Source organism: Saccopteryx leptura, chromosome 2, assembly GCF_036850995.1.
Source record: "Saccopteryx leptura isolate mSacLep1 chromosome 2, mSacLep1_pri_phased_curated, whole genome shotgun sequence".
Classification (NCBI taxonomy): domain Eukaryota; kingdom Metazoa; phylum Chordata; class Mammalia; order Chiroptera; family Emballonuridae; genus Saccopteryx; species Saccopteryx leptura.
Window position 1 is genome coordinate 379,839,716 of NC_089504.1, and position 20,107 is coordinate 379,859,822.

Here is a 20,107-nt window from a genome sequence, read left to right on the forward strand (position 1 = left end):
TTTTAGTACTGAGGGAGCTGGCCAGCAGCAGTCACCAACTCAATGTACGAGGAGACTGCACAGAAATTAATTGCTATGAGGATCGGAGACAACGTGAGCTCCGGATAAGACACTGACTAGACACAGGCACCTAACTTTGCTCTTTCCGAGGATCCTGAAAGAGATCAGAGCAATAAAATTTCAAAGCTGGAAAGCAGACCGACAGTGATAGGTGACTAGAGACCACAGATGGATGCACCCTATACTGAGCCATCAGGGGAGGAAGCTAAGAGCCAGCAAGATCAACATCACAGAATCCCCAAAGAGCTTGAATATGGTATCTCTCCTGGGGAAGAACAGGGACAAAGTTAAGATGCGTGACAAGCAGCTAGACTCCCCACCCTCCACATTAGCCCCAGGAGACAACTGTCAATTCTTTTCTCACAGCTGAGTCTGAAAGAGAGTCCTGTTTAGAAGAGAACCCAGAGTCCTTAGCTAGAGGGGGGGTCTCAGAGTTCACCACAGCCTCTGGCAGCATAGTCACTGCCGAAACATTCGGCTGCCTCTCTGTGTGCAGCCACTAGATGGCAGTGCTTACCCATCTTTTAGTAAGAAGGCCGACAAGAAAGCAAGCAGGAAAACTTTGCTCTCTCCCCTGCAGTTCAATACACACACACACACACACACACAATGCCCATTGTAATTTCCTGTGTTGAAGAAAGCAAAGGCGGCCCAACCGCAGCCAGGGTGGACATCACGGTGGCTGCTCTCTTCTTGCAGGAAGATCAGAGGGCATTTACAGACGAGACACCCCAGTTCCGAGTTCCCATGAGTCTCCTTGCTCCGCAGGTGAGAAGCAGCCTGGCCCCTGAGCTCAGAGTCCCGGAGAGCGGGGCAACAGCCCAGCCACGCTGTGTCTGCGGTGGACCCGTGGAAGGTCCTCTCCACAAAGCAGGAGCCACGGCAGAGGGCAGGGGGCCAGCACTCACCGGGCGAGGGGCAGGCTTCCTCGTCCGAGCCATCGGCACAATCCCGGTACCCGTCGCACACCCAGACGTCCATCACGCAGGCCCCGCTGCTGCAGCGGTAGTAATTAGGGGGGCACGTGGAGGGCCCCAGAGTGGGCGAGGGAAGAATATGTGAGTCTGAGGAGAAGAGCAAGCAAGAAAACCCAAAGTGTTACAGGAAACTTGATCTCAGGCCAAAATGGGTCCCCAAACTAGTGTGGACACCCCAGCTGCAGCTGCGCCACCCCAGGGCCACGCCAAGCTCTGAAGTGCAGCTCATCTAAAAGGCATGTCTAACGGGGTGTCAGCGGAGACTGCGTTTCTTTTCTCCTTTTTGGAAGATTCACCTTACTTATTATATTTAATTTGGGCTGACGATATTCAGATAAGCTTGCTTTTGCAGAAGCCCGTGCAAGCTGATGGCAGGAAGGTGACTCAGAATGCAGGGCGGGGGCGGGGTGGAGATCCCTTCTGAGGTTAACATGGTTCTGGTTAATTTAACAACCCTCCCCACCCGAGGCTGGTGCAGAGAGCAGAAGCCAAACACAAAAAGGACAAGCATGCACTCCACATCAGCACTCCTCAACTGCGTCATCCCTGTGGGACCCAGAGAGCCTGTTCAAATGCCAGTTCTGACCCCGGAGGGGCATCTGGGGGAGGTCAGAGAGTCTGTACTTCTAACAAGCTCCAAGTAAGGCGCCTGTCGCCAGTCTGCAAGTCGTGTCTGAGAGGCCAGGCTCTGGGGTCCTTACCATGCGAAGCATGGTGCGCTAATCCCAGGAACAGGAGAACCCAACCACACTAATTTTCCAAATAAGAGAGGGGCAGAACTCAAAGAGTCACACCCCCCCCCCAAAAAAAATCATGAACTAACACTGAAGTGTCTGGGCTGGGGGCAGACCCTGAGGGCTCTTACCTCCACAGTCCTTCTCATCGGACCAGTCCCCACAGTCGTTCTCTCGGTCACATTTCCACCTGTTGGGGATGCAGTGGCCGTTGTCACACTGGAACTGGAAGTAGCGGGAGCAGTTCGGGGCCTCCGTGGGGTTTTCTGGGGACAGCAAACACACCCTCAGCCATCGGTCCCAAGCCCATGTGTACAGAAAGCTCTAACGCAGGGGTCCCCAAACTACGGCCCGTGGGCCACATGCGGCCCCCTGAGGCCATTTATCCAGCCCCCCCCGCTGCACTTCCGGAAGGGGCACCTCTTTCATTGGTGGTGAGAGGAGCATAGTTCCCATTGAAATACTGGTCAGTTTGTTGATTTAAATTTACTTGCTCTTTATTTTAAATATTGTATTTGTTCCCTTTTTGTTTTTTTACTTTAAAATAAGATATGTGCAGTGTGCATAGGGATTTGTTCATAGTTTTTTTTATAGTCTGGCCCTCCAATGGTCTGAGGGACAGTGAACTGGCCCCCTGTCTAAAAAGTTTGGGGACCCTGCTCTAACGCATGCACAGCCTCCTTGACAGCCGCGTCCCGGGCAGCCTGCATGTCCCCACCAGAGAAAAGGAAGGCAGCTTCTGGGTCCCAGCTGGTGACCAAATCCACATCCACACACACACAACAGCCCATCTTCCTGGACCCACACTCGTGTTCTCTTGACCTACCCTTCTATATGTCTTACGAATGATGCCTGAGTTTTTAATTTCGACCCTTTATCAAAGGGATGACCTAACCATCGATGATAACACCATGGTGACAATGATGCTATGCCATGTGGTCTCTCTCACTTTTAGGAGAGGAAGGGGAAGAAGCACAATCTGCAATATTTACCATCAGTTCCTCACCTACCATGCGCCTCATGCAGAATGTGAACTTCCCGACCGGGGAGAGACAACGACAGGGAAGAAGCATCCCCTAACAGCTACCAGGGGACAGGCTGCCGGCTCAGTACCCCATTCCTTGCATGAAGGTTTAAGAACGGGCAGAGGGCGGAGAAGACAGTGGTGCGGCATGAGCCGGCGAGCGCCCGTCCTGCACGAGCAGCCGCAGTAACCAGAGAGCGGCTCCGTGAGAACCAGACCCGGGACCCGCTCGCTCACCACAGCTGGCTTCGTCAGAGTAGTCGCCGCAGTCGTCCATGCCGTCGCACTTCCAAATCAAACTGATGCACACGCCGTTCTGACACTGAAAGCTGAACTCGTCACAGACCTTGTGGAACTCGGCGTCTTGGGCTAGACAGAAAACACACAGCCGTGAGACCCGGGTGACTTCCAGATCGGAGAGCTCACGGTAACCACGCTGCCGGGAAACCGGAGGGAAGCGTGGAAGGCCTCCACCACACGGCTGTCTGACTGAAGAACTCCATGAAAGCAAAAGTCAATTGATTGAAGCTCTGACCCCTAGTATCTCTAGAATGTGACTGCACTTGGAGATAAGGACTTTAAAAGGTAATTAAGTTAAAATGAGGTCAGAGGGTGAAACCTGACCCCCATGTGAACGGATGTCCTTATAAGAAGAGAAGATTAGGACACAGGGAGAGACCATGTGAAGACTCGGGAAAAGATGGCCACGTACAAGGCACGGAGACAGGCCTCAGGAGAAACCACGCTTGCTGACTGACACCTTGAGCTTGGACTTCCCGCCTCCCAAACTGTGAGGAAATACCTGTCTGTTGTTTACGTCGCCTAGTCTGTGGTCTCCTGTGTTGTGGCTGCCCAAGGAGACTAAGATAAGCTCACACTACACGGTGGGCAGTTGTAGGGCCGGGGCTACAGCAGTGGACAAGACAAAGGCCCCACTCTCGTGAGGCACACACTCCGGAAGGGGAGACAGGCAGGACAATTAACACGCAGAGTACGAAGTGGTGATGAGCGCCGCGGGACCACTGAGCAGAGCAGGGGCCCGCAGAGTGACGGGGGCAGAGCAGGGGCCCGCAGAGTGACGGGGGCAGAGCCGGGGCCCGCAGAGTGACGGGGGCAGAGCAGGGGCCCGCAGAGTGACGGGGGCAGAGCAGGGGCCCGCAGAGTGACGGGGGCAGAGCCGGGGCCCGCAGAGTGACGGGGGCAGAGCAGGGGCCCGCAGAGTGATGGGGGCAGGGGGGGCCGGTCAGAGAAGGTGACCTCTGAGCCAAGATCTCGGTCGTTCTCCATCTGCCCTTTATACACATCCCAGCAACTAACAAGCATTGCTGCTGAAGCAGGAAACGGAAGTCTTCCTGAGAAAACGCAATTGAGGCCTGTGAACTGGAGGAGGTGCCCCACGCACGGTGGCCTACCCGCCCTTGCGGTTCCTTCGGTGGCCACGAGTCACCTGCCCCGCCCACCCCACTCACCGCATCCTGCAAATGCCGCGTCCTCGTCTGAGCCGTCGCGGCACTGGACAATCCCGTCACACACCATGGAGTGGAACAGGCACTGCTGGCGGTTCTTACACACGAAGTCCATGAAGCGCGTGCACAGGGGCTCTGCAAGTGGCCAGCACAGAGAAGAGGCCGTGAGCCCTCAGGGCTGGCGACCCTCGCTGGCCCCGGGCCAGTACACCCTGGTACCCAGGAAACAGGAGCAAGGGCCACTCTTTACTGGGCCCTTTTTTGTGCCAAGCCCTGACCTAAACCACCTGACAAAAGTACATCAGCATTATGAGACGTTTTATCATCCTGCATTCAGAATGAGAAAATAGGAGAGTGGCATCAACTCTTCTGCCAAGAGCACGCAGCTGAGGAGGGTGGAGCAGAAATGGAAAATCAAAGCTGTTTGGCACCAGAGCCCTCGGGTATAATCACTATCGATACAACACAAACTCTAACACGGCGCTGGCACACTCCTACGAGGGACCAGTGTTAGGGGCCGAGTCACATCACCTGCTCCCACCAGTTCCGATGTGGAAGCCCTCATTCCCAGTGTGACTGTATTTGGAGGCGGGGCCTTTAAAGAGGCAATTAAGATTCAATGAAATAAGTACAGTTAACAGGGGTATATGAATGTTCGATGGATCAGGGCAGGGCTCTTAGAGAAAGAGACCCCAGAGGCGCAAGCACAGAGGAAAGGGCACGTGAGGACACAGAGAGCAGTGAGCCTTTAGACTTGAGCTGCAACATCAGCCTCTCTGGGTCTCCAGCCCGCCAGCCCTGCTGCCAGTTTGGGGCTCGCCAGCCTTCGTGATCGCGTGAGACAATTCCTTAAAATAAATGTGCATCCTCCCGGTTCTGTTTCTCTGGAGACTGCATGTCTCAGAGTCAGGGTCAACTCGAAATGAAAGGATTTAGCCCAGTGCGATGCTCTTCCCTCACCACCCCCAGGGGCTCCCGGGAGAGGACTCACCGCAGTGCTGCTCGTCCGAGCCGTCCGAGCAGTCCCGCACACCGTCACAGTGCTTGCTGGATGGGATGCACGTGCCGTTCGGGCAGCGGAAGCCATTGCACTTCTTCTCTGAAACGTCATTCAACGATAGAGGAGAATGGGCAAGGGGAAACCAGCAGCGCTCACTGGCATTGCTGGGCAGGCGTGGACGGGCACCGCCCCTAAGGATGGCCCTCTGGCAACAGCTATCAGTCACAAACGTGTATGTGCTGTGTGCGACCTAGCAATGCCTCTTATCTGCCGACACAAGCGGAAAAGAATTAAGTGCAAGGTTATTCACAGCGACCCCGCTATAGATTGAAAACCACCTATGTGTCCGTCAATAGGGGACTTTGTAATCAATGCTTACACACTGGAACACTGCACTGTGGTAAAGAGATTGAAGAAACTTGTTGTAAGAACATGTCCTAGACCAGTGGTAGTCAACCTGGTCCCTACCGCCCACTAGTGGGCGTTCCAGCTTTCATGGTGGGCGGTAGCAGAGCAACCAAAGTATAAATAAAAAGGTAGATTTAACTATAGTAAGTTGTTCTATAAAGATTTATTCTGCCAAACTTAGTGAAAATCTGACATAAAGTACTTGGTAAGTAATTATTATTATATGCTTTAACTTGCTGTAACTCTGCTTTATAAATTTGATAAAGTAAAGTTACTTCCCTACTTTATAAATCACCATTAGTGTGGAACCGATGGGCGGTTAGAAAATTTTACTAACAGAGATACAAAAGTGGGCAATAGATATAAAAAGGTTGACCACTCCTGTCCTAGACAGTTGTGTGAAAAGCAAGGCACAAAACAACAGGTATAGCATACTATTTGTGTACAATCAAACAAGAATACATTTTTGCTTATGTGCTCAAAAATATTCTGAAAGGACAAATAGTCATGGTTTCCTAGGCAGACAGGGTGGAAATTGGGCAGATACAGAGGAAAATGTTTAGTGTATTATTTTTATATATTTTTTCCCATTTTGAACCATGTGCATGTGTTGCCCACTCAAAAAAAAAGTATATATATATATTTAAAAAGTAAAAGCTTGGCCTGAACTGTGGTGGCGCAGTGCATAAAGCGTCAACCTGGAATGCCTGGTCAAGTCACATATAGAAGCTGATGCTTCCTGCCCCCCCCCTCCACCTTCTCTCTCTTTTCTAAAGTGAATAAACAAATTATTTAAAAAAATAAAAAATAAAATAAAAAGTAAAAGCCAAGCTTCGGTGAACGGGGAAAAAAAAGAAACATAATTCCTGATTATAAACCCTGGTTTTTAAAGCTCTCTTAAATTACCCTCCACCTTAATTCTTTAGGTATTCTAAGCCAAAGTTTTTTTTAGTAAATGTTTGTCCCAGAAATGTTAAGAAACTTGGGTTTCTCAACTTAGCCTAGAATTCTTCACACTAGGTCAGCCTTTCTCCTGGACAGAAGGCTGCGGCCGCACGTGAGGCTTAACGATCAGTTCTAGCAGGTCAGCTGTGACCGGTGCTAACGTGGCTCTTGGGAGCCTGGTTCCAGGAGGACCAGACGCAAGGCAACAACATGTGTTCTCATCCTGTAGTAAGTCATCACTCCGAAGAAACTGCTCACAAGACATCAAGCAGAAACAGTACATGAGCACTGCAGTTGGGGAAATAGACCACTAAGGATAAAAAGTTTTTTTTAAGCTATAAAATTAAAATTACATGAGATAACTTCCACTCATTAAACTTGTGAAAGCAATGAAAAAAATAAAGCATAATAATACTAAGGGAGACTTGGGGAAACATCAACTTTACGACTGATGGAGATGCTTTTTCGTATAATTACTTGGAAATAAAATCCAGAAACACTTAATGAGAGCCATTAAAATAAATCAAAACCTCTGACCCTGCAATTCCATATGAGCAAACATAGCCTGGGAGGAAGGCTATGTTTAGCCTCCCTAACTGAGAGGCCCACGTCTGCAGGTCCAACCAACCTCGGATGGAAAGCCACAGGTGGCTGAACCCAAGGATGCAGAACCCGCAGAGAGGGAGGACCAGCCAAGGCACTCGAACAGACTTTGGGGTCCAAAGGGTTTCCTGGAACCAATCGATTCCTAGCAACACCAAGGGATGACTATACTGCAAAGGAAAAACAAGCCCTCATTTGCAAGGACCTGAGTAGTCTTACTATGCATGCCAGTGCAAGACTAAAAATGCGTGAATGTCCAACCAGGGTGCGACCAAGCACACTAAGTTACAGTAACACAAAGTGCATGTGTACCTGCCATTAAAACGCCAGCTACAGGAAATATAGACAAACAGAAACATCTTTCTTTAACGCTTTGACATGAGAGGAACATAACAAACAACTCCTAGACAATGAGTACGATGCCACGAACATTTGGAACGTATGGTGTAAAATAATAAAAACTATATAGACATTGGTCTCTGCCTCTGGTTACTGGCATAGAGCTTCAAACACCCTTAGAATTTCCTGGGTCAATAGGAGCGTCTTGTTCTAGAGATGATACCTGGTAAGCTGCCCGGTAGCTTGAAGATGAAGGCTGGGCACCAGAAAAACCATGCTGGGACTTAGAACTTTCCACCCCCCGTCCTCCAGGAAGGAGAGAAGGATGGAGACTACATTAATGATCAGCCATGCCAATGAGAAGACTCCATAAAAATCCCAGACGTGCAGGGTTCAGAGCGCTTCCGGGTCACGCGGAGGAGCCGGGAGGGTGGCGCCGAGAGCGGACACAGAAGCTCCGTTCCCTTCCCCACACCTGCCCTGTGCATCTCTTCTGTACGGATGCTCATCTCTACCCTTTACCATGTCCTTTTATAATAAACCAGCACACCCGAGTGTTCCCCAAACCCAGGGAGGGAGTCGTGGGAACCCACACTCACAGCCGGCCAGTCGGAAGACCAGGTGAACCTGGGACTTGGGCCTGGCCCCTGACGTGGGCAGAGGAGGGTCTGGCAGGACTGAGCCCTTGCTCCTGTGGGACCTGGTGCTAACTCGAAGGGGACAGTGTCCTAGTTAAGTTAGGGGATCACGTCCCCCACCAGTTTCAGTTGGAGACTTGCTTGGTGTGGAAAACACACATTTGGCAGCCAAGAAGTGTCAGAAGTAAAGTGTTCTCTGAGCACTGAGAGTAGAGGAGAAGCATGGGGAGTTTCCCCCACAGACAGAGAGCAAAAGGGAAAGGAGAGCGAACCTTACCAATTCCTCGTGCAGAAAAGCATGTTATACAGTGCGTTTCTGTGGCAGTTCCTCGTGGTTAATTTCCGCTGTGAAACTGGCTACCTCAGAAATTCTTTTTTAAATCAATTATACTGACAACATCCTACTTTCGGTGTGGTAAGCCACTTTCCCTAAGGACCCTCACAGAGAACTCTTAGTCCCAGAGTACACTACTTATACAGGAGCCGCCGGCCAATTTCGGGCGGAACGTTGGCAAAGCGACTGCAGTCAGCACTCCTGGTGGAGTAGCAGATTTCCGTTTTTTTTTCTCAAAGCGGGTGTGGAAAAGCAGTGAGGCACCTGCTCGCCTGAGAACCAGGGCTGCACGTCACACCCCTCTATAGCCTAGGGCAGTGATCCCCAACCTTTTTTGGGCCACGGTTTAATGTCAGAAAATATTTTCACGGACTGGCCTTTAGGGTGGGACGGATAGATGTATCACGTGACCGAGACAAGCGTCAAGAATGAGTCTTAGACAGATGTAACAGAGGGAATCTGGTCATTTTTAAAAAATAAAACATCGTTCAGACTTAAATATAAATAAAACGAAAATAATGTAAGTTATTTATTCTTTCTCTGTGGACCGGTACCAAATGGCCCACGGACCGGTACCGGTCGCGGCCCAGGGGTTGGGGACCACTGGGCTATGGCAATGCCCCTGAGAGAACAGGTGGGTGGGCGTGTTCAGCGGTCAGAGCGGGCACACGGGCACGGCAGAACAGTACTCCCTTCCCGGCTTCTTCCTGGGCCGCAGAAACGGGAGAAGTTCCAGGGAAGGGTTAAAGCATGGTACTTACCACAGTGGACTGGATCCTCGTCAGAACCGTCCTGGCAATCCATGTCGCCATCGCAGGCCCACCGCTGGGGGATACAGTGCCCATTGTGACACTGGAAGTTGGAAGCCTCGCAGGTGTGATAGATGGCTGCCAGCCAAGGAGAAGAGAGAAACGGTCAGTGTCCCCCTCCTCTCTGCTCCCCCCAATATCCACCGAGTCGCTGCCTAAAAGGAAGGGCCGTGTTAGGTAACAAGGAATGAAGGAAGCACCGGTGTTTCCCCTTGGCCGTCGGGGAGGCACCCGCAGCTGCCCGGAAGGTGGAGTGCAGCCTTCTGAACAGGCAGTGAGTGGCTTGAGTCAGAGGGCTCAGAAATGTTACACAAGCATGATGTATGTTAAAAAGTTGTTTGCTTTCTGCAACACGGGTAAGAATTAGTCCCCTTTTGCAGCTGAAAACAGGCTTAGAGAGATTGAGACACTCGCCCACTTTCACAAAGACAGTTATGAAATAGCACCAGGGCTGTCCCAGGTCAGAGCCTGAGCTTCTTCTACTCTTCCTTGCCACTCTACCTTCTCGCGCAAATCCTCTCTCCTCCAGATTCTGCAGATAAGGAGCAGCGGCCTGTGCTCAGGCGACTGGGTTCCAGACCCGGCCCAGCCTCTGTTTGGGGACCTCAATGTCCTCAACTAGACTGATACCTAAGGACCCTGGTAAGCTCTGAAAGGCCATGATTTTATAATTCTAAATAAACTACCTAATGTCATATGTGGAAAAACTCAACTCCAAACTGCATACAAGATTTATCCAAAATCACAAAGAAAGCAAGCCGCAGAACCTAGAATGGTCTAACTCTCCGGACAGGCGAGGCAACATCTACCAGGCCACAACAATACAAGGCGTCCCCCACCATCGTGAAAAGAAACTAGAGGCCAGAGGAACAGAAAGTCACTTGCAAACAAATTGTACATACCTTATTTGCAAACCTGGGCTGAGGCCACCTGGAGATCATTTAGAAACATCTCAAAGCCTTGGTCTGAGACTAGGTCGAGCGCATAATAGCTGCTTCAAACGCCACCAACACTACTGCCCGCCTTCTCCATCCGATTTCCCCTTCCTCCATCCCAGTTCCCCTTCCTCCATCCCAGATCCCCTTCCTCCATCCGATTTCCCCTTCCTCCATCCGATTTCCCCTTCTTCCATCCCAGTTCCCCTTCCTCCATCCCAGTTCCCCTTCCTCCATCCGACTTCCCCTTCCTCCATCCCAGTTCCCCTTCCTCCATCCCAGTTCCCCTTCCTCCATCCGAGTTGCCCTTCCTCCATCCGAGTTCCCCTTCCTCCATCCGATTTCCCCTTCCTCCATCCCAGTTCCCCTTCCTCCATCCCAGTTCCCCTTCCTCCATCCCAGATCCCCTTCCTCCATCCGATTTCCCCTTCCTCCATCCGATTTCCCCTTCTTCCATCCCAGTTCCCCTTCCTCCATCCCAGTTCCCCTTCCTCCATCCGATTTCCCCTTCCTCCATCCCAGTTCCCCTTCCTCCATCCCAGTTCCCCTTCCTCCATCCGAGTTGCCCTTCCTCCATCCGAGTTCCCCTTCCTCCATCCGAGTTGCCCTTCCTCCATCCGAGTTGTCCTTCCTCCATCCGAGTTGCCCTTCCTCCATCCCAGTTCCCCTTCCTCCATCCCAGTTCCCCTTCCTCCATCCGATTTCCCCTTCCTCCATCCCAGTTCCCCTTCCTCCATCCCAGTTCCCCTTCCTCCATCCCAGTTCCCCTCCCTCCATCCCAGTTCCCCTTCCTCCTCTGAAACAAAAAGCTGCTTGTGTCTGTTCACTGCTGAATGAAAGCCAGGACTGCCTTGTTTACCTCTGGCATAAAATAATCAAACCATGATGGATGGGTCTGCATTAGTTTAACTGTGTGGATGGCATGTCTTCGCAGCAGAAGAAGGCAAAACAAACAAGATTTGAGTGCAAATTATAGTTACCTATTCAGTGGAGATGGTTTGCAATAAGCTACTCAAGGGTTAGGAAAATTGGTTTCCAGTGGCTTCTAGAATTTCTACTAGAATTTAAGGTTATTTCCTGCAATAGCCTGAAATTCAAAGAACTTGATTTTTCAAGCCACATTAAAACAAGTGGTGGTCTATTATCTGTTGTCTTCCTACCTCTCTGAAGACCATGGCTATACCTGACAGCGTGCTAAACAGTCTACAGAAAGTCTCAATGTTGTACAACTTTTGGCCCTCAGAATCCATTGAAGGTCTTTTTTAAAATATACTTATTTCTGACAAAACGACTAAGTGTATCATGCATGCACATGTTCTTGCCCAAGAATAGCCATTGCCTGAAATATGTTTGAGTTATTGGTTTTACACATCTGACAGCCCTTAAAAAGATTCCTCACCAAAGCCTTGCTGATTTTCATAAAAGATACTGTTGCCTAAACTCATTGCATACTGATCTATTTGTTATTATTCAGCCTACACATTTCACTTTTAATTGAAAACAATTTCAGAATGCTAATGGAGTTTCCAAATGACCATTGTGAGAGGCATTGTGTGAGATGGCCAGATTCTATCACAGAAGCTGAGCTCAGAAAAGACTAATCAGTTTGCACAATTTCATTTAGGTGGTCAGGTATGACCAGAATACTTAACATATTCTCTTTTCCTGAAATTTTCTGTCTTCTGCGTAACTTCCTAGCACTCTGACTTTGAGTGTCCTGTCAATAACACATGCTCAGTTAATAATTTGATTATAAGGACGAAAGAGACTGACTTAAACACAGACTAAAAAGTTTAGGGAAGATATAGGAGAATTCTTTGCATGGCAACATGCACTGTGACTAAGAATGGAAGAGATAATGAAATAAATGATCATGAAATTAGATAATAAGGATTTCTAACAGAGGCCATTATTCCACAACTCACGCTCAGGCTTAGACAGATCTCAGACACAGCAAGATCCTCTGTAACACCTGATCCAAAGCACTGACCAACTAAAAAGTGGGCAGAAGAGATGAATTATGATGAGGAAAGCACTCCCCATTTTTACAAAGCCCTGCGCTAGGAAGTGAATGAGGGAGAAGAAAACACTTATATCAACACACTCGAATGATTAATGATGCAAAAATAACAGGAAGCATTAAGGGCACTGAAAAAATAAAAGAACCAACTAGAAACTCTAGATCTAAAAACATATAGTCAGAGAGCCTGATCATGTGGTGGTGCAGTGGATAGAGCGTCGGACAGGGACGTGAAAGATCCAGGTTCAAAACTCCGAGGTCACCCTCTTGAGCGCGGGCTCATCTGGTTTGAGCAAGTCTCACCAGCTTGAGTCTAAGGTCGCTGGCTTGAGCAAGGGGTCACTCGCTCTTCTGTAGTCCCACGGTCAAGGCACATATGAGAAAGCAATCAATGAACTAAGGTGCCACAACAAAGAATTGATGCTTCGCATCTCTCTCCCTTCCAGTCTGTCTGTCCCTCTCTCTGTCTCTGTCACACACACACACACACACACACACAAAATAGTCATGGAAATTAAAAAACGGCTCAGTCAATGAGTGTAAAAGCAGATTAGATTTCACCGAAAAGAGACCAGCTGGATTGGAAGGGACATCTGAGGAACTAACTCAGATCCCAGCACAAAGTCATGAAGAGACAACAAATGTGAAAACAGGAGGCATGAACTACAGAACGAGACAGTCCAACAAATGGCTGCAGGTAATGGCCGAAGACAGAACCAGAGAAAGTAACAAAGAGACACAGCTGAAAAGGTAGTGGTTGTAATTTCCAGAATTGATGAAAAATAAAAATCTTCAAATTTTAGAAAGCAGCATAAAAAATACTTCCACACTGAGGTAGGCAAAACTGCGTAATGACAGCCACCCCCCTTCTCCCACACACACACACACAAAATAAAACACTAAAAGATAGCTAGAGAGAAGGAATGTGTGACTGTTGTTCAAACAGATCATGTGACACGAGAATTCAAATCAACAACAGAAAAAAAGAGGCCAGAAGAAACTGGAATAATGCCCTCAAAATACTTATGGAAAATTACTGCAAACCTTAAAATCCAGATACATCTGCATTCAGGATTGAAAGTAAAATAAAAGACGTGTTTATATAAACAAGACCTTACAACAGTTGCCCACGGACAGACTCTTCTGCTGCACAAGAAGCTGAAGGGTGCACATGGGAAGGAAGCATCAGATACAAGAAGCCAAGGTCTCTGGAGAAGGGGCAGGTGCCTATAAATAAGTGTGGTTACTAAAAAATAACAATGATTAATTTTAGGACTTTAAAATTCCAAAACAAAGACACTAAATACTAAGTATTTACTAGGTATGTTAGTGTGGGAATGGTGTGCAGAGGTTAGAATCAGAGCGTTCTGAAGTCCCTGCAGGTGCAGGAGAGGGGAAAGATGTTACCAACACACGTAAGATGTCCAAGAGTAGCTAAAAGCACAGAAATCAAATGTGAACGCTCAACACCAGCACCGAGTGGTGGAGAAAGGGAATTAAAAAAAACAAACAACAATAACCCTCAATTCCATGGAAAGCAAGAGGGGAGGAGAGGGAGAGCAGAGGAGACACATGGCACAGACCACACCAGCAAGCTGGGCCAACAGGAAGTCGGCTGGCTCCCGTTTGTTTTCTCTGGCTTTGCACGTGACCTCATCTATTAGGTCAGGAAGTGCAGGGACAGGCCACACATCTTCATGAGCTCACATCTGACCTCCGCCTATTCTGAGGTGACGAAGAAGGAGAATCCCCTTTCACAGGTTTGGAAGGACGGCCACTAGAACAAGCTGCAGCCGAGGTACAAGCAGGCTGCGTTTCAGCAGAAATGAATGAGGGGGCGGGAAAAGCCCGCCCACGGGAAGGCAGCTGTCAATTATGTCTGCACGGCGACGGGCACATGCTGCTGAAACACAAGGGTGACTGAGGTGGGTGTGCTAACAAGATGTTCAATCACCCTGCAGTTCACAAACTGGAATCAGATGGGGTGTGCCCATCTAATCCACTAAACCGACTATCTACCCAAACCCAAAGCTTCCCAGCAACATGCGTGTGCTTCCTGGGATGACAGCAATTAATAGTGTGGTAACCCTGTATGGCACCTGGTGGGTACCTGTCAGAATGGCTACCGTCAAAAAATCCACACATGTTAAGTGTTGGCGAGGAGGTGCCCAAAAGGGAACCCTCGTGAACTGCTGGTGGGAATGCAGATCGGTGCAGCTACAATGGAAAACAGTATGGAGGCTCCTCAAAATTTAAAGAGGGAACTGACCCTACGACCCAGCAATTCCACCTCTGCGTATATATCCAAAGAAACCCAAAACACTCATACAAAGGAATACATGCAGCCCTACATGCACTGCAGCATTATTTATAATAACCAAGATATGGAAGCAGGCCAAGCGCCCACCAACACACTCATGTAGGAAAACGTCATGATTCAGATACAGAATGAAATATTACTTGGCCATTAAAAAAATGTCATCTTTCCATTCACGACAGCACGGATGGACCAGGGAGATTTTATGCTATGTGAAATACGTCAAGTCAGAGAAAGACAAATACCATATGAAGTCACTTACGTGGAATTTAAAAGGGAAAATTTTTAAAAATTAAAAAAATAGAGACTCATGGATCAGACTGAGAGCTGCCAGAGGGGGGAGTGTTGAGGGACAGGTGAAAAGACTAGTAAGTACAGATTGGTAGATACAAAATAGTCACGTGCATGTAAAGTAGAGCCTAGGGAATGGAGTCAACAGTGTTGTGGCAACTATGTACAGTGCCAGGTGGGCACTGGGAATAGCGGGAGAACACTTTGTAAAGTATATGATTGTCTAACCACTCAGCTGTTCACCTTAAACCAACACAGAATAATACTGAAGGAAAACTAAAACTGAAAACAAATAAATTTTAAAAAGTTATATTCAAAAAAAAAGTTATATTTGTAGTAAAGTAAATGTTACTTTATAACTGAAAAAAAACCCACAATGAATTGTAAAACAAAACCTGAATTACAGTGTTAAAGCAAATCTGCCCTCACCATAAAATAGTTCAACAAAAACACCTTCATCTCCATCTCTGGGGAGATGTAAGGTAGAACTGAATGACAGTTTTTAGAGGACGCTGCAGAGAAAACTGATGCATCAGGTAGAGAAACTGTTTTTCATCCCTCCACAACCTCCCCCAGCCCTTGTCTCCCCAACTCCGCCATAATAATTGGCATCCACTGATTCATCCAGTCCGTCAGTCATAAAAAACATTGTGTCATCAACATGAGGAATCTATCACCCAACATTACCTCGATGTCCCTCTGCCAAGCCTTCCTCTGAATTTCTCGTGTTGTTTCCAAGTTTAGTTTTAATGAAATCTTACCCCACATAATGCAAGCACAGTATAAGTCGTCATTGTTTCGGGGCGAGGGAACCCCCTGACGCACCATTCAAAAACACGAGGTGGTTCAGTGCCACTCAACATGTGGTCCGCAGACCGGGAGCCAGCCTGTGACCTCTTTATTATTGGTCCTGAAGAAATAGGAAGCTTGAGCCAGGACATAAATCAACTCTCTGTCACTCAGGACACTGTGGAGCTCAGTTAACATTTTTTGCATAGCAAGGCTTTCTCTATGAGGAAATGGGGTATCGATTTCCATTTCGTCGCGAGCTTATCACAGACCACCTCTTTGAGAAGCATGCACTTGCCGGTCTCGGGCCCATTCCTGGGAGCCCGGATTCTATCAATATGACCACGAAGGGCCGCAAGGCTAACCCGCGCATGGACAGCTGAGTGCTGTTAAGAGCCCGGGAAACACTGACCGGTGCAGTTGGCTTCGTCAGACCAGTCCCTGCAGTCGTTGTCCCCGTCGCACACCCAGGAGGCGCGGATGCACATGCCGGAACTGCAGTTGTATTCGTCGCTCCGGCACTGGTGCATTTCTGCAGGGGAGACCACAAACACACACGTGAGGATGAAAGCTCTTTGCTCAGAATCCTCCCTCTGGTGTCAACGTTCCTCAGGGTTAGAGATGCACCGTTATCCCTGTTAACGCTGGTTATCCAGAGGGAGCATGGCTGCAGAGACTTTAACCGGGAACATAAGATCACGGAGGACGGTTCCCAGCCACGTTCGGGTGTGCTGACACTTGACGCTCTTGCCACTGGTTACCTCCAGGGAAAAGAAGCCTTGTCCACTGAGCTTGGTGCACGTTACAAATATGTAGTATCATTTTCTATGCTTGTTATGCTGGGAAGGAGGTTGGGAAGCAAGCAACCTCTAGTTGCCCAGAAAGTAGAATGTTCAAGAAACAGAATGCTTTCAGAGACAGAGCCTGTGCTTTCAGAAAAGGAGGAATGGAAACACTTGAATGTGTTGATCAACATGACGTGCTCAGCTCGGGGACAGTGGGATGAGTGCTGAACTTCCAACACAGAGGCTGGACAAGTCTGGCACTCTGCCTGAGCGGAGCTCCAGGGAGGGTGGCCGGTGGGCTGTCCCTAGAGAGGCGGGGGCCCGTGCAGCCTGACCCGGACTTGAATGGAGGCTTCCTAGTCCGGCAGCATCTTTTGTAGGCCCTGAGGACAGCGTGAACGCAGAACCTTCAGGTGGAATTTTAAAGATTCTACAAAAATAGTAGTTGCCAAGTTTCGGGGCCGGGGTGGCTGCCTCAGTTGCCTCCCTCAAGAGACGGGTTGATGGTGAAGTTGGTGACTCAGCTATTTGTGAGAAGGCTGGAGACTTATGAAGGGGCTCTGGCTCGGAGGAAGGGGCTGAGACCGTGGGCTGGAGTCAGGACACACTAAGGGGAACGGACCAGGAACGGAGACCCTGAAGGCATTGTAACTGCTGAACGGCCACACGCGCGCCCAGTGAGTGAGTGAGATGACATCAGAAACAGGCGACCCTGTGCTGTTTCCTTCCCACCAGAGCAAAACCAGCTGTGCGATTGAACCCCCTTGGAAGTGGTGCGGAGGAAAGGGGAGGGGGAAAGGGAAAATAGTTGTGGCTCCCAAGGACTGTTTTCTACAACTTCACATGTTTACAAAGATGAAGGATTATAATGTAAACCCCCCCCCCCCCACCCATGCTCTGAGAACCGGACAGGAGCATTCCCTCTGCTGCCTATGAGTCAAAGTGCTCGCCCCTGATAAAGCAGACCTCGTCCGTCCGCCCTGCTCAGCTCGCCGGGTAGGGGCATCCCCACTCTGCACCAGGTCTGGGTCGGCGTCCGGCCTCCAGCTTCACCTCCCTCCATGCCCCCGACTCCTCCCATCTGGTGCGCTGTGTGTCCCACATCACGTTCCCCCTCCAACACTCAGCAGCTCTGGGTTTGGTGCCAGCGCCCATTAACTCGGACAGGTCCCGTGAGACTGGCAGGCCCGGACTGTGCAACCGCAAGGCACAGGAGGCAGTTCCAGCGCCCCTTCTGACACTAACCAACCTCGGGACCTTCAACAACCCCCCTGACCTCCACAGGCCTCAGTCATCTCATCTGGAAATTAACACGACGAAACTAGAGAATTCTTCCCACTCCAACATACTATTTTTCTCAATATAAAAATTTCCATCCAAAAAAACATGCTTGCAACAATGTCTGTACCATCTGCTGACTGCTGACAGTTTTCTGAATACTACTGGTTAAAAAAAAGTCAAGACAGTTCACCAAGGTACAGATAGGTGTCTCCAGGAGGCTGACTCCCAGCCAGCCAGAGGTGTGGGCCAAGGCTGTGTCGCTCCCAGTAACCGCCAGAGTCCACTCAGAAATCTTACTTCCTGACCATCACAGTTACGCTCACAGCATCTCTGCGAGGTAAAGCGGTCCACTGCTTTATGAATGAATCCATCCGACCATGTATAATAGATGGAGGCGGTCACGCAGCTGGATAGCAGTAGTCCCATAACGGCTGTCACAGATCCTCCATTTCCAACCACCTCACCACCAGTACAGCCCAGGGAGCAAAGATGCCGCCTTCCCTGGCCCAGGGCTCCTGGACGTCACACCCCCTTACCGCAGTGACTTTCATCGCTGTTGTCTCCACAGTCGTCTTCCAGGTCACATTTGTAGGAGAGTGGGATACAGGTCCCAGACTCCTGGCAACGGAACTGAGTATCCAGGTCACAAACGGTAGTAGCTGAAATGGGAAAGACAGTGATGCGCTCATTAGTACAATGAACTCCCCCCCACACACACACACACACAAATACAATCTTCCCACTGGGAAACCAATTGAAAAAGAGAAGGAAGAAGATTTTTTTTTTTTTTGTATTTTTCTGAAGCTAGAAACAGGGAGAGACAGTCAGACAGACTCCCGCATGCGCCCGACCGGGATCCACCTGGCACGCCCACCAGGGGGTGACGCTCTGTCCACCAGGGGGTGATGCTCTGCCCCTCCGGGGCATCGCTCTGCCATGACCAGAGCCACTCTAGCTCCTGGGGTAGAGGCCAAGGAGCCATCCCCAGCGCCCGGGCCATCTTTGCTCCAATGGAGCCTCGGCTGCGGGAGGGGAAGAGAGAGACAGAGAGGAAGGAGAGGGGGAGGGGTGGAGAAGCAGATGGGCGCCTCTCCTGTGTGCCCTGGCCAGGAATCGAACCCGGGACTTCTGCACACCAGGCCGACGCTCTACCACTGAGCCAACCGGCCAGGGTGGAAGAAGATTTTAATGGTAGCAATAGAAACAGAACCTAGACTTATGGAAAAAAAAAACTACATGAGACCTGATTCTTGACAACCAAGGGGGAGGCAGGCCGATCCGCCCACAGACAGCGTCCAGATTGGAAGAGGGCTAAGCAGAGTGGGAAACTGCGTCAGCTGGGAGAGGAAGTGTACCACCTCCTAAGATCCCCTCTGATGTGAGGGCTCTTCCCAAAGAAGTGGCGGAAACACCTGAGCCTAGAAAACCACCGCTAGGAAGCCCAGGGTCGCACACGAAGCCGGCCCCTGTCACAGGGCTAGACAGGCCGCTGTCGGTAGACTTCTGCAGCAGGAACACGGGCTCTGCAGTCAGCCGGGCCTGGGTTTCAAATCCTGGCTCTGCCTCTTCCTCAAACAATTCACATTAACCTCCCTGAGCCTCAGTTTCCTCTACATTGGGAAGGAAAATAAAAAGGGTAATGTGGACGAGTGTTTGTGCTGACCGAAAGACTAAATCTAAATCTTCATTCTAGCCTGACCTGTGGTGGCGCAGTGGATAAAGCGTTGACCTGGAAATTCTGAGGTCGCCGGTTCAAAACTCTGGGCTTGCCTGGTCAAGGCACATATGGGAGTTGATGCTTCCAGCTCCTCCCCCCTTCTGTCTCTGTCTGTCTCTCTCTCTCCCTCTCTCTCTCCTCGCTAAAAAGATGAATAAATAAAATAAAAATTTTTAAAAACCCAACAAATTAATAACTTTAAAAAAAATAAAAAAATAAATCTTCATTCTACCATTGACAACTTGCCTAACGGTTCATGCCTGTTCCCTCTACTGTGACATGAACTTAACGCCCACCTCATGGCATTCTTAGGAAGGTAAATAAGAAAACCAGTTTGGGACCAGAGTCCACTCAACAGGAAGTCAATACACTGAGCCCCAAACCAATGTCTCTTCTCTCTCTCATCATTCCTCGTGCCCTTCTGCATCAGAATTAAACTTAGAACTAGATTTTCTCCCTCTTCTAAATAGATATTATCCGGGCTTAAGCACAGTCCCGGAACTCAGCGGAAGAACCGGCAGGAGCGGTTCTGGGAAGAAAGGCTGCCATCGGGAGCGGCAGCTACAGGGGGCAAAACGTGCAGCCAGGATCCCCCCCCCCCGGGTGGGGGCTGCCGGGGAACGAGAAGCCCAGGG

At 49.6% G+C, this 20,107-nt stretch overlaps 1 protein-coding gene across 1 annotated transcript in view; it reads right to left on the minus strand.

Moving 5' to 3' along the window:
• The window catches only part of SORL1 (sortilin related receptor 1), a 139,803-nt gene that overhangs the window by 30,420 nt on the left and 89,276 nt on the right, over positions 1-20,107 (minus strand). Inside the window, exons 24-31 of the mRNA XM_066365308.1 lie at positions 18,292-18,414; positions 16,102-16,221; positions 9,290-9,415; positions 5,253-5,360; positions 4,265-4,396; positions 3,033-3,164; positions 1,903-2,037; positions 969-1,124 (exon numbers count right to left, since the gene is read on the minus strand). Of these exons, the coding sequence (XP_066221405.1) occupies positions 969-1,124; positions 1,903-2,037; positions 3,033-3,164; positions 4,265-4,396; positions 5,253-5,360; positions 9,290-9,415; positions 16,102-16,221; positions 18,292-18,414 (1,032 nt within the window). The remainder of the gene's footprint in view (positions 1-968; positions 1,125-1,902; positions 2,038-3,032; positions 3,165-4,264; positions 4,397-5,252; positions 5,361-9,289; positions 9,416-16,101; positions 16,222-18,291; positions 18,415-20,107) is intronic.